The sequence below is a fragment of the Myxocyprinus asiaticus genome, chromosome 11, assembly GCF_019703515.2.
Source record: "Myxocyprinus asiaticus isolate MX2 ecotype Aquarium Trade chromosome 11, UBuf_Myxa_2, whole genome shotgun sequence".
Lineage (NCBI taxonomy): Eukaryota > Metazoa > Chordata > Actinopteri > Cypriniformes > Catostomidae > Myxocyprinus > Myxocyprinus asiaticus.
The window spans coordinates 46,175,001-46,190,460 of NC_059354.1; the positions used below are offsets into that span (position 1 = coordinate 46,175,001).

Consider the following 15,460-nt stretch of genomic DNA (forward strand, 5'->3'; position numbering starts at 1 on the left):
ATAGAGCAGGTAGGGTTGGGTAAATCTGTTGATTTTCATTTTAATCGCAATCTTCAATGGAACAATCCTGATAATATCAATTGAACTGCATAGTTTGGGCCCTTTTTGTTAATTTTTTTAATTAGTAATTTTCGGAATGTACCAAGTTAGATTCCCTGTATAATTTACAGCATTAGCTAAGAGAGTTTTTATACAGAATGTAAGCAAAATGGACCTTGTAACTGCAATATACCTATAAAAAAAAAAAAAAAAAAAAAAACAGAATCGAAACAAATCAATACATTTACACTGTGTGTGTGTGTGTATATATATATATATATATATATATATATATATATATATATATATATATATATATATATCAGGGGTACTCAATAGGCGGATTCAGACCGCAGGACAATTCAATCCGGACCGAGCTCTAAATCTTTGTGCTAGTTATCTGACACCTGGCTAAGTGATTGTGTAAACATACATGCAAACGTATGGGGTCTTTTTGTAGAAAAAGACCCCAATACTTTGGCTGTCTCTGGGCCCCCAATGTCCTCATCCCTGCCCAATTTTGAAGAGACTATTTTGACTGTTTAGATCACTGAGATCACATTTTACCCATTCTGATGGTTGATGTGAACATTAACTAAAGCTCCTGACCCATATCTGCATGATTTTATACATCGCACTGCTGCCACACTATTGGCTGATTAGAAAATTGCATGAATAAGTAGGTGTACAGGTATACCTAATAAAGTGTTCACTGAGTGTATATTTACTTAATGGTCTATTTATTCATGACATCTCTCCTCAGTCTAAACGTTATTAAGCTTTATGTGGAGATTATAAGGATGAAAGTGAAGCAGAAAAGACCTCGCATAGAAAAATAATTCAGGAGCAAATTATGTCATCATCTGCCTTCAGACATCACCATTACCAGAACGGATAACGTACACCTGATCTGCACCAAAATCAACGCGTACAGAATGTAAGAAATGCACGTGGCTTTAAAATTGTCCATGTTATTGTTGTTGTGGCTGTTGTGTGGGTTTGCTGAAGCTGACTACATCGACAAGCAACTGTGACGCAAAAGTTCAACCAGAAAATGTCTACGTCAATTCCTCAGCTGACTTGCTTTCTTCACCTATTCGATTGTGCATAGTGTCATGCATACTTGGGCAGAGAGATGAAGGCAACTCAAAAACCAGACAATGCAAAAACTCATGGTAGTTTGATTATAACTGCCCATGTAAACGTACGCATTGTTTACAAGTTACCAAGCAATGTTGCAACATACCACTTCAACATAGAATTATACACTAACAGGTGCGTGTATATTGGCTAGATTACAGTGTCCTCGAAAGTGGCTCATCCAATCAGAATTTAGTCACAACTATCGTTTTTATAATACAGTTCTACTGTTTTGATTCTTTTGAAAACTAAAGTATTACATAATGTGAAGCATTTGTTTTATTGACACCAGACTTATAATTAATTTGTTATGAATAATTGTATCTTTAGATTTATGTAAAGTTCCACATATAAGGAGAAAATAATCAAATGACATAAGCCAACTATTTTTGTATTTTTATTTATATAGTGCTTTTCACAATACACATCGTTTCAAAGTAGTTTTACAGAAAAAATATGCTTGTAACAAAAATGATAATGTAATGTCTGTAAGGTCTTAAAGTCCTCATTGTGCCATTTAAATGTAAAACTTGATTGAAAATCAAATCATGCTTTAAAAATGATTTGTCTGTAGGCCCCTAGTGAGCAAGCCAAAGGCGACTGTGGCAAGGAACAAAAAACTCCATAGGATGTTAGTTAATGGAGAAATGGAGTACCTTATGTGTGTAAAATATCCATTGGATTATCCACAAATAGGCTTTATGATATGGTTATTTAATGTACAAACCATTGTTCTGTTGACCTTCCAGCAAAAATAACATCAACTGTTACTGGTCATACCACCCGTCCCTATGGCTGACACAACAAGTGACTGAAAGTAAGTTCAGAGAAGAATTTTACCTCAGATCAAAACATTCCTTTCCACAAAGTTCTTCTACCTCTTCTTCTTCTTTTATGGTCCAACATAAACAGTAAGACTTAAAATCCGGTCTGATATCTGTGCGCACACAGAACAGACACTGAATTCTAGTGACTGATTACAAAACGATTTATCCAAACTGGAGAAGTTGGCTCTTTTTCACATACCATCTCTGCCAGTGCCTCTCCAATCCCCCCATCTCCCAGTCGTCACACTTTTCTTTCTCAACAATCCCAAAAATGCTGTGGGCAGGGCTCTGGCCAAATATGGGGAGGCCACAGTAAACAAGGCCTCAGCTCTGACTCCTGGCTCCCCTTGAATCTTTCAAACCTGAACCCCAAGATTTAGGGCCGCCCTCAAAGATGATTAACTGATTTGCTTGTTTTTAATCTTGTTTTTAGTTTATATCTTGTAATTATCATGCAAAATATCATGTAATTTTACATCTCAAATAAGAGTATCTTGTTTATTTAGTATATTTCTTTAAGAAAACAAGCAAAAATACTGATTACGGTTATTTTTATTTTTTAATATACAGTTGTGCTCAAAAGTTTGCATACTCTGGCAGAAGTTGTGAAATTTTGGCATTGATTTTGAAAATAGGACTGATCATGCAAAAAATCTTTATTTAAGGATAGAGATCATATGAAGCCAACTATTATCACATAGTTGTTTGGCTCCTTTTTAAATCATAATGATAACAGAAATCACCCAAATGGCCCTGATCAAAAGTTTACATACCCTTGAATGTTTGGCCTTGTTACAGACACACAAGGTGACACACACAGGTTTAAATGGCAATTAAAGGTTAATTTCCCACACCTGTGGCTTTTTAAATTGCAATTAGTGTCTGTGTATAAATAGTCAATGAGTTTGTTAGCTCTCACGTGGATGCACTGAGCAGGCTAGATACTGAGCCCTGGGGAGCAGAAAAGAACTGTCAAAAGACCTGCGTAACAAGGTAATGCAACTTTATAAAGATGGAAAAGGATATAAAAAGATATCCAAAGCCTTGAAAATGCCAGTCAGTACTGTTCAATCACTTATTAAGAAGTGGAAAATTCAGGGATCTCTTGATACCAAGCCAAGGTCAGGTAGACCAAGAAAGATTTCAGCCACAACTGCCAGAAGAATTGTTCGGGATACAAAGAAAAACCCACAGGTAACCTCAGGAGAAATACAGGCTGCTCTGGAAAAAAGACGGTGTGGTTGTTTCAAGGAGCACAATATGACGATACTTGAACAAAAATAAGCTGCATGGTCGAGTTGCCAGAAAGAAGACAATGCCACAAAAAAGCCCGGTTACAATATGCCCGACAACACCTTGACACGTCTCACAGCTTCTGGCACACTGTAATTTGGAGTGATGAGACCAAAATAGAGCTTTATGGTCACAACCATAAGCGTTATATTTGGAGAGGGGTCAACAAGTATTGTGCTCCTTGAAACAACCACACCATCTTTTTTGGCATGATCAGTCCTATTTTCAAAATCAATGCCAAAATTTCACAATTTCTGCCAGGGTATGCAAACTTTTGAGCACAACTGTACATACATATATATATATATATATATATATATATATATATATATATATATATATATATATATATATATATATATATAAAGTTCGTTTTTATCAAGGGCGTAGGTTTTAACATTGATAAATTCAAGTCCCATCTTCTATCATTTTGTGCAGAATATATTGTTTCAATTGAAAATACATAACATTGTGGAACTTTTATTTATTACATATGACATTTCATGTTGCCTGTAAAACAGTTACTGAATGGTTAATAAAAAAATATGAATTATTCTGACTGTGGACGTTATCCTATTGTGATGGATTACAGCCCAGCATTGAGGCCAGGGAAATGCATTCACTCTGCAGTTTTTGGAGTGTGCAAATATCAGTGGAGTAGCAAAGATTGGCCTTGTTTTACTGTAACCTTGCCAGCAGCTCCTGTGAAACACAGAAGTACTATCTGTGGTCAAGGTAGGAGCAGATAAAACATCAATTACTGTGCCACTAACAGCCAAGAAAAGATAAAGCATTATTATCAGCACTCTCATTTTGTTGGCACGTATACTCGAATTATGGCGCTCAGTCCTGATTGAGTGAGTTTTAAGATAGCGGTTTACTTTCTCTAGTACTTTGGGGAACTGTGTCTTTGTGTCTTCAAAGTACATTTTAAGATGCATAAAGGGACAGTTCACCCAATCACAAAACATGATTTTGCTCATTTTATAATAATAATAATAAAAAAACAAAATAATAATAATCAAACATTGTTTCTAGCATGTTTTGTGTGAATAACAACAAATAATTCTCTAGTTTTTGTCTGACCACTATGTATTCTGCAACAGGTTGAAAATTCTGCCGCAGAAATCAGTCTGTGCCAGGCCAAAACCAAATTTTCTGTGCTGATTTCGGGGAAAAACACTCTTATTGGTAACTAAAAGCATTATCAATTTAGCCAAAATATTGAATAAACGAACAAACAAACAAGGGTCGACAATGATAGAATGACAGATGTTGTAATTCTGTGAAAATCTGCAGAGTTTGATTAGTAGGGCCACAGGAAAAGGTAAACACATTTGAATTAGGGCTGCATATCGATTAAAATTTGTTATCAAATGAATTACATGATATGCCGTTTAATTAATTAAATGAATCACAATGAATCACATATTTAAATATTTGATGAGAGAGCCGCACAATTAACAATTATTAAAAATATAATGATTAAATAATCATTAATATTTAATTAAAATAATGAATATATATTATTAAAATAATATTTCATGTTTTTAAAAAGCATTATATTATTGTGGTAGACAATGCATTGATAAAACATTACAAAAAGTGGCTTTAGAATGCAAATATATTGTTTATTTACATATTATTGAACATAGTCTATCATTGACCTACAGTCCACAGCAATCCATTTTGCAACTAAGATTTAGAGAATTATTTATTAAAAGTGCTTTTCTAAAGACATGTTAATGGACACATGCGTTAGACAGACACTTTCGGAGCTACTCACTTTGGTTGCGTTGCGTCATAAACAGCATAATTAGGTTGCTGTGTCAAGTTAAACATAGTTTGACACTTAGAAAAACACGCCTCAAGATCCCTGTATTCGGAATTGCGCTACGTCCAGCTGTGTTTGAATGCAAGAACATGTTCCATCTTGTGCTATCGCTAGTCTCAAGCAAGCCTGAGTATGGTTTGTTCTCTGTACAGCTGCTGGTTGCTAATACAGCTGTAATTTTGCTTACTGCCCCCTGCTGAATGGTGTCAAGGAAGCAACATGTCAAGTTCCTGTGTGATCGTGTTGTTTTGTAAGACTTAAGAATTCATTAGAAACATTACTTGCTACATTTATTAAGCAAAGAGTAAGGGGAAGGAAGGACGGTGTTAATTATGACGTAGTTTCAATGATTCACTGAAAAGCTTTCCCTGTGAAAATACAATATAGAAATCATGAGCTCCAATACAAAGGCCTACTGTCCTGCTGCTTTTCATCTCTCTAGAGTCTGTGTGCTTCCCCCTGTCGCTCAGTGGAGATATTTGACTGCCATCTAAATTTATGTGCAAATGTACCCCTTCCATTCACCCCCTCTGACTTAAGACAAGCATATTATGTAGCATGTGACATCTTCCCCATCACAAACAAGGGCATTAAACACAAACAGGTGCAGTTAGAGGGGTTTTAGGGTTTCTAGCCTCTTGACCAGAGAGGTGGATTAGTTTTCACCCCTCTTAATAGAGGCAGCAAAGAGATCAAGAGCTCTATTTCGGCTTGCCTTATTTAAAGCAGGCACTGGTCAAGAGGTTGGTATACTTTATAGCTCCTCATCTCAAATAGATTGATGGAGCACAAAGTCAAATTTAAATCTGTGCTAAGCTGACTACAGCTCCTAAAAATTAACCCTTGAAAACCCTTGATCTTCATCAACACCCGACTGCACCGCCGTCGAAATGATGGATGACCCAAGCTCAGACTTGGAGTGAATTGTGGTTGGATTAGCCACGAGAGTCTGAGTTTTACAAGGATTTTACCACGTTTAAAGTGTGTTCACATGTACATCACTCACAACAGAGTGCCTAAAACCACCTTAACTGTAGTAAAATCACTGTAGCACTCTGCCTTGAGTGGCTTATTGCTTTTATAAAATGACGGCAACAGTGTTATGATAAAAATCACCCATTTTAAATAAATAGTTGCATATTAATAATCAAAATAAACAATTGTTCTGCAAATGAATATAGTTAATTGGCCAAATTGTAAGCCATTTAGAGTTGTCAAGTAATGCAGCAACTTGGCACATTATTGGGTTCATATTAATGTGATCACAGCTGTACTCACCTTCCATGGAGTCTTCACAACGCTGGTTGAAGGTCTCGTACGAATCCCAGCGAATCAGAGGGTCCTGGGTGTTGTAGTCCACAGAAACGCTGGGTCCATTTTCAAGGTGGTCCATTCCTATGACAGATACATCTACAGATAATCAGGGGCTTCTGGGCCCAGTTTATGGTTCTGTTTGAGCTACAACTATTTATGGTATTTCTGTGATGCACTTAATAGGTGAAAACTTACCCTGGATTTTTTCTGGGCCAAAAGAAAAGACAAATTCCACCTTCCCATATTCAGGAAATCTGTCATCTGTGTTAAAAATAGAAATAAATAAATAACATTTTAAAGCTTTGGTCTCAGTCAAGCTGAGAACAACAAATCCAGCATACCTTTAAAGGTTTCATCGAGCTCATCTTTGCCGAAGACAATGCCCAGGTCATGAACAGCACAGGTGTGAAACTGGACTCGGAATATGACATCACGGGACGGGTTCCGGAACCGTTTGTGATAACACTTGAGCTGTGGAGAACAACAGAAACCACACATCACATTATAGCAACAAGAAGCGCACAGAAAATATTATTACACCAACATAGAAAGATTATTATCCAGTCTATGAGCAACACTTCCGATTGGATTGTGGCTCAGATTGTGACTTAATTATGTCTAGCACAAACAAATGTTAATTTTTAGGGATTTACAGGTACTGAAGGGATATTCAGCTTTGTATTTTTGGAAAACGATGTGCTGCAGTTTAATGAAGATCTTGCTACATGTAGCAACACTACCATTATAGCGTTGTGGCACCTTAAATACATGTTTTGGCTTCAATGCAAGTTCTATTGACATAATTTGGCAAATATCTGCCAACAGAAAACAATTTCAACTTCCCTCATTTACATTTTTAGAAACATCAAGTTACAGTAAGGCACGTCCATTGGAAGTAAACAGGGCCAGTGTTCCAGAGAGTTTCAAAGCAGAAATGCGAAGCTGCTATTTTTGTTCATTTTTGTTATTTATTAAAAAAAATATCAATCATCCAGTAAAAACTCATTTAGTATTTGAACCGTAAAGTCGAAATTTTTGAGAAGGGTCAACTGTTCTGGGTGGATGAACTGCTGGTTGTGTGTTACAGATGCAATTTATCTGAGTAGAATTTGCTCCATGTAAACAGTCCCTTTCTGGTATCCTTAAGGGCCATCTTTTTTTTAACGCAAGAACGTGTTCGGCCTGAAAGGCCCCTTCAGCGTATCTTAGAAAAATGTATAGGCTTACTACCATTGCGTGGTCAGGGTATTGAAGATTAAAAAAAGGCTACAACTTTAAGCGATTCTATCATGAGTCTAATGCCAACTTGTATATTGTATAAAATTCTCTCATCATTTACTCAACCTCATGCCATCCCAGATGTGACTTTCTTGCTCCAAAAATCAAATAAAGGAACCATAAAAGTAATCCATAAGACTCCAGTGGTAAAATCTATATTTTCAGAAGCGATACAATAGGTGTGGGTGAGAAACAGATCAAAATATACAGTAAGTCCTTTTTTACTCTGAATCTCCACTTTCACTTTTACTTCTGAAATTCACACGTGGTGCTTATTTACAGTAATTTCACTTTCAAATTTGAAAGATTCTGTTTCTCACCCACGCCTATTATTTTGTTTCTGAAGATATGGATTTAAACACATGGATTGCTTTTATAATGTCTTTATGTGATTTTTGGAGCTTGAAAGTGCTGATTACCATTCACTTGCATTGTATGGACCAAACAGAGCTGAGACATTTTTTCTAAAAAGCTTCATTGGTGTTCTGCTGAAGAAAGAAATTCATACACATCTGGGATGGCATGAGGGTGAGTAAATGATGAGATAATTTTCAATTTTGGGTGAACTATCCCTTTAAGTCCAGTGGCTATACTTTTGAAACAGTGTGTATTTTAATGTTTATTGCCTGGCCCTGTGTTTTTCCATTTTATCACCTTACTGTGAATATGATTTCTGATTTAAAAAAAATAAAATAAAAATGAAAAAAGAAAACAACAACAACTGTTGAAATTATTTTGTGCTGTAATCAACATTTGACCAAAAATGCTGTCAACAGAGCTTAACATCTATTGAACCTGAAACATTCCTCTACAAGCATGGCAAATCACCCAAATTTGGAACTTGAGCGAACACACACATTCTGCCCAGAAAGTTCTATTTGTGGGCTTGGAATAGATATTTTGAGAGGTTCTGGATCCTTGTCACCTTGGCTTACCATGATGTAGTAGTGCCAGAGATGTCAGTATAGTGAAAGTTTGTAAGACTGCAGAGCCTCTCCAAAACCAGACCAGGACATAAAAATGTCCTCGCCGGCCACTAAGGAAACTGTATCCCACTTTCTGTTGCCCAAAATAATTATAATTAAGCTACTTGGAGCAGATGGACATAAAATGTACAGCTTTTCAGTTCAGAGGGTGAAAAAAAAACAAAAAAAAACACAACAGAATTGAGGAAGATGGGGCTCGGCAAAACATCTTGGTTTGGGTTTCCCCAAACTGCAAGACAGAGGCTCAGGCGCACAAATGGGGGTCTGATTCAGTGAAATGCATCTCAACAATTCACATTTAACAAGATACACTGAAATGTTGAATGTGACAAACCATTTCTTAAATTTAGCCATTTAATAGTGTGCTACACTGCATGGTGCAAAGAATGATTTATTTACAACTTTAAAGCAGTCTCCTGCAAGACTAGGCAGTACACATTTTTACAAAAAAATATGTAATAATTTCACTGGCAATATTGTTGTTATGATTTTTTTGTGTGTGTAAATGGTAGCAAAATGGATAAAAGACAGAAAGATGTTGTGTGTGTGAATAGCAAATGTGATGCTTTTACCAGTAAAGGCAATTTGTCAGTTTTAACTGGTTTCATGTGTCAAACTGGCTAATGTACTGTATGTTTGCTTGAAATTATGTAATTCTTCTGATTGAAAAAAAAAATAAAAATAAAAGATCATTTTAAGGGAAGCACCCTTTTAAGCCATTTCAGAGCAAATACAGTACATACAATTTTGTCGAAAGTTTGAAAAATATCAGGCAATATTATTTTCAGCTACATTGCCCAGCCCAGGTCTCTAGTTTGATTCAGTAGCTGAATATTTCCATCCCTCTCTTTTCATTCTCTGTAACATACATTTCATTCTCAAGGAAAGATTTCATTAGTCTTAGTGCTAACCACATACTGATCTATAATACACTTTTTCTGAAATGCAATGCTATTCATGTTGTGGATAGAGTTCTTGATAGATCCACTTTGATTGATTTTGCTTGCTAAGGACTTCTTAAAACGAGCCCATCAGCTCTACAAGCATTAGTGCATACGATAAAGCACTCAGCTCTTTTTGGCTTCCTCTACCAAAAGGCTTTTTGGGGTTAAATGCAAATAAATCTATGCTTGCAATCTCTGAGAGAAATGCCTTTTATCAGGAATGTAAATGGACTCTGATGGATGCATTTTGACATCCTAATGTATTGCTTTGGGCATGTAGTTCTGAGAAATGCACATAAATGGAGTAAGGACTTGTGCAAAGCACACTTTCCTGCAGTTTCTATAGTCATAATTCAACCGTAAAAAAAAATCTAAGTGAACAAAAAATAATACTATTTTTTTTCATGAAAAAAAAAAAAAAATGCTGCATATTTTAGAACCAATAAAATTGTGTGTATTGTGACATTATATTTATAAAAATTAAGCAATTGTTTTTTCCCACCAAATCCTCATTACTGTAATGCATCTGGACATTTAACTTTTGAGATTACATTTTTGTTGTTTTCTTTTTTCTCAATGGGTTTTTCCCATTACATTCTCATTAATGTAATATGTATTTTTTTAATGTAAAAATTACCATAATATGATTTTAATAAAATTACGGTAAGTACAACAACTACTACAATGATGCTTAAATATGATTGAACTAATTAAACCAAAGATTTACGCATTACAATAATAACACATTTTTAATAATCAGTAAGAAGTAATTTTGCATATCAGTAATAAGATATGGGTGAGGGTAATTCATTGCCATAAAATAAAATGCCATATATATATATATATGCATGTATACAGTATATTGATTTTGGGGTTAAATATGACCCGGACATGTTCTTACCAGTATGTCTCCCTTAAGCAGCAGTCCAGGTTCAATGGTGATGCAGATACTGGTTTGACTGTCTCCCTGGACATTACTGTCAAAACCAGACAGAAACACAACTGTTAAACACAACCAAACCACATTTAACAATCAAAATGATACATTTATTACATATAAGTGGTCAATGCATGGTTTCTTGCCTTTAAGCATGTATTTTTATTTTTTTTCTCTGTATACTGTATGTGTGTGGCCTGAAGTTACATAAAATTCAGAATCTCTTAGACTTTTAAAGAATTCCCTTAATTGCAGGCTGGCAAGTTTTTAATTTACATGGTTGAGCATATGAATACATGTACAGACTTACAGCCGTTCACATTGAATGCATTTGTACATGTGTCTGCACTATTTTTCAATTATTTTACTATGTAAACGTGCTAAATGGACGTCTTTGAAGGACAGCATGTCTTACTGTTTTTTCTTTTTCTTTTTTTTCAGTTTTTCGTTTTTAGATGCCATGTCAGATAAAAAAAGAAAAATCAACATTTAAAAGCGCATCTCGAGACACCTGCATTCTGTTCAGCCTGATCTCATGAAATTTACGTGATGTGACACCATTTTTGCAATTCAATTTATGTGATTATAACACGTTTGGCTGCAGTTTTCCGGTTAAATGTCCAGCTGGGGGTGCCAAAAGTGAGTAAAATGGTGTCATATTCAGACGAGGTTTTAAGGTGAATTTTAGATGGATGTTTTTAAAGCATACAGTACCTCCCTAACCTAAAAATTTGCCTGAACATAACCAATAATGTTTTAAAATACAAATGAGACGTTCAAGTTAAGCGTATATATTTTGGTGGGTCTGTAATACAAGCATTAAAATGTATCGTTTTTCAAAAGATGAATTAGAGTTAAAGTGTGTCAGTATCATAAAACAGCAAGGTCTGAGTACTAGAAAGAAAAAGAAGTATTTATAAAGTCATAATCAGCCATTAAAGTCAAAGTCAACACTATTGTTGTAGCACCTCTAGTATTCATTTCACCTGTAAACTGCAGGGAATTGTACCTGGAGACATGTAAAACAAGTTTTGCAAAAATGCATATAGAGTCATGTTTCACTATGAGACCAGGCTGGTTCTGATATATGTGTGCGTTGTGTCTATTTTTATTTATTTATTTATTTATTTTACCACAAGAACGCATTTGGTCTGACGTTCTGGGTGCCAAAAAGTAAATAAATAATCATATTGGAACCAAAATTATTTTTATGACACTTTGGTTCGGTTAACTATAACTTTCCGATAACATTCAGTATTTTGGGATGAAATATTCCTTTAATATTCCCATCTCTACTAATAATAACAGAACTAGACTCTGACAGCATGGAGGAAGTTAGAAAGTTCAGTGATGTATAGGAGAAGCACATGTTAGCCCCTCAGAATGAATATTTTTTTAAGCCCTCACAGAAAAGTGGGAGGGGCAATATTGCAGATGGCTGCCTGTGATTGGATGCTTTGGAGGTTGGGCTACATACCAGGGTAGTGTGAGCAATACAATGAGAAAAAAAAAAATGGGACTGATTCATACTAGATTCCAGATGTGTAGACGGGCTGCATGGCCTGGTAGATCTTCAGGAAAGGGCGGCAACCTGAGATATTGTGTGATAGAGGTGGAGAACAAAAACAAGGCTTTACTGAAGTTCTACAAGTGGAAACAGAACTTTAAAGAAGGGCTGGTCTATATGCATACATGGCTGTCTTTGTCTTGGAGCAGATAAAATCTATATGGTTCTGCTTATACCTGGTATTAAAATCCTTAAAGCATGTTAATAAAGCACAAGAAGTTGGCACACTGTTCCACATATACTTCCATGTTTTGTATTCATTATTATTTCAGTCAAGCAGTTGTAATAAATAAAATTCTGATGTGCATGCTTCAAATGATCTACATTTATTCATTTAGCAGATGTTTTATCCAAAAAGTATGATTTAAAAGCCACACATAACCTGTAAAGTTTAAAACTCTTGTTTTAGCACAATGGCTGACTTGAGTATGCGGTCATCCATTGTTGCCTGTCACACAATATTTTTACACCACAAATTTGATATGGACACATGTGCTTCTGGCCTTGTTTACACCTGGTATTAAGATGCGTTTTGAGCAATCCAATCACAAGTAGACCGGCGAGACACATCACCATTTTCACCTGGTTGTAACGACTCTCCTTTGGCCACTTATGTTTGCCAATGACATACATCAATCATTACATCAGTGTATTACTCACATGGTTTCTCCCAATTATACTAACAGTAAATCTAAAAATAAATGTGACATTTCAGGCAGAATTCTCATTACCTGTAATAAATAAAATTCAGATGTGCATGCTTCTCATCTGTGTCACTGCATGTTGATATAAGGCACATTGAAGAAATTCAGTGAAGTTCTTATGCAGGTATATGCATTCACTTTTCCCAAAAATTTCCAATCGGACAGTTTTTCCTTTTAAAACCGCACTAAACTGGCAAATTTAAAAGTCTTGTTTTAGCGCAGTGGTTGATTGACAGTCGAGTAGACAGTGCTTCGCTGCTGTTCAATCACATTCGAATAGATGAGCATTTACACTACGATCCCAATGTGGTCACATGCGTGTTCAACCATATTCCAGTGTGGTTGAAGTGGACAAATCTAAAACCTTTTTGGACACCGTTTAAATCTGCCTTTAGCGTTGTACCGCTTCAAACGGATCACCCAAAACGCATCTTAATACCAGGTGTAAAAGGGGCATCTGACTACCTCCAAATGTTGTTTGAGTGATCAGATCACAATACATTTTGGACCCCTTTACACCTGTATTTAGCTCTGGCCACTTGTGATCAGATTTTTCAGAGATGGATGTTAATAACGTGTGAACGGGGTCTCTGTCTCTCTGGGTATTTTTGAAAGTGTACTAAGCTCAAGCCATCATGATTTATAGAGGAGTATGTTGTCAGTCTTCTAGACTGAAAAGCAGCAGGGGGTCTCACCACTGCTACATGATTAAGACGGGCCACTGAAACCTGCCTTCAACACCTCCAGGCAGCACCTGAAAAATACTGTAAAAAAACATACTATAAAATATAATAAAAACATACTGTATTTTAGCTCACCTCCTTTGGACTCAAAGTTGGGGATCCCATGCATAATGACATGGTGCAGAAACAGGGGCTTGTTGTTGATTTTGATGTGGCCGGACAGCAGACCACTGAAGTACTGTACATACCTGAAGCAAAATAAAAGATTAGTTTCTTTATTTATTTTTTACAAAACAAATTTAGTTTATTTTTTTCAAGCAATGGAGATATTTGCATGAGTGTATATTACATAACACACTATCTAAAAGTGTAAGCACTGACTTGAAGGCCATTTAAGGTCATGAGATGGGTCTATCTCCACTTGAGGACTGTTTTGCAAAACCCTTATTACAGAAGTTTAGGTTTTATAAACAGGAAAAAGCATTTTCTCCATGAACTTGAAATCATTAAATTCCTTACAGTTCCCATCCCTAACAGTGGAGTTCAAAAGTCTGAGACTCAGGTTAATAAATTAATGGGGGCTTGGTGGCGAAAATGCCACTGCAAGTGACAAAAATATTTTTACAAACTTATAAAAATTAACTGATTCACATGGCAGAGAAAATACCTGTATATGTCAGATGGAGCTCTAGAGAGATGGAGATGAGAGAATAACAGGTGTTTAATTGTTTCTCTTCACCCTGCAGTAGATTCTCTTCAACCAGCATTGGACACAAAACATTTTTGCTGTTTCTGCCTTTCTCGTCAAATGTGCTATTTTATGACTTTGTGAGGGAGCGCCACGGTATACAGGCGTCAAAACTAGATCGCTGTGACATCCCGCACTTGCAACGTTGACAGCTTTGCTTTCTTGATTATAAACAGGAGCGACAGATTTATAGCATCGTTCACTTACAGAGACGCGTTGCAACTGCATTCGCATGTCCAATCTTAAGTTCAGTAATATGCGACTTCCTCACGCTCGCTTGAACGCGCTTACACTAACCTCAACAAGCGCTCAATGCGCTACTGCATGAGAGAGGGAGAGAAAGAGGGATGCGGAAGAGCTGATTTTATCGTGCAGATTCTGGAAATACATTTTGATACAAACACAACATTATTTATTTGATATGTTCATCTGTTTGGATTGGTTTACCAATGCTCAGCTATATGATAAAGTGAGTAAAGGTGTGCGGGAATTCCCCGCATTATGAACATGGAACATAAGCAAATTATTAAATTTGTGCGCAATGGCCGCAATCCCACGCTGAATTCCAAGTCCTGCGGTTATCCTGATTCTCAGTTGCAGACACACTCCCGTTAGACTGCTATACGGTGATGTCACTGTGAGTTCTTGCGTGTATTTGTGTGAGGTAGGGTCTCTTATGTTTCATACCAGCCATATTCAAATGCACAAGGAGTGTAATGGTTCTAGGTAAAAAACCAAACTGTATGGTTTGCCACCCACAGGTCGGTAAGCATTTGTACTGCGGTTCATCTCAAGTTTAATGATGCATCTGGATCAAACAATTTGGCAAAGAAAATAAAGCGCCAAATAGACATGTGCAGTTATAACCTCTGCTAATGCACCTGTATTGCTCTGTAGACACGCTCTGCCTGTTGCATGTGGGTCAGCTTTCTACGGAGAGAAGCTGTCCTATTAACTGTAAGTATGTTAAATCGGTTGAAGACAACACAGTTCTGCATGCATTAGTGTGAAGTTGAAAATGGCAAGACGCAAGATAGAGAAGCCGCTGCGTCATTCAAGTCTCCTGTCTGGGAACTTTTTCTTTTTGCAGTCAATCACAACAGCGATGGTCATAAAACCTTTACAAAACAGGCACTGTTTGCAGACATTGTTTGACACAAGTGCCG

At 36.3% G+C, this 15,460-nt stretch overlaps 1 protein-coding gene across 10 annotated transcripts in view; it reads right to left on the minus strand.

Moving 5' to 3' along the window:
* Positions 1-15,460, minus strand: part of tns1b (tensin 1b) — a 370,155-nt gene that overhangs the window by 64,806 nt on the left and 289,889 nt on the right. For 8 of the 10 annotated variants that reach the window (XM_051710896.1, XM_051710894.1, XM_051710892.1 and 5 more), the window contains 6 exons: positions 13,682-13,794; positions 12,123-12,183; positions 10,557-10,632; positions 6,789-6,918; positions 6,643-6,708; positions 6,412-6,543 (listed from right to left, as the gene is read on the minus strand). In XM_051710896.1, coding sequence (XP_051566856.1) covers positions 6,412-6,543; positions 6,643-6,708; positions 6,789-6,918; positions 10,557-10,632; positions 12,123-12,183; positions 13,682-13,794 — 578 coding nt within the window. The remainder of the gene's footprint in view (positions 1-6,411; positions 6,544-6,642; positions 6,709-6,788; positions 6,919-10,556; positions 10,633-12,122; positions 12,184-13,681; positions 13,795-15,460) is intronic. The other 2 variants (XM_051710901.1, XM_051710893.1) reach the window with 1 other exon arrangement.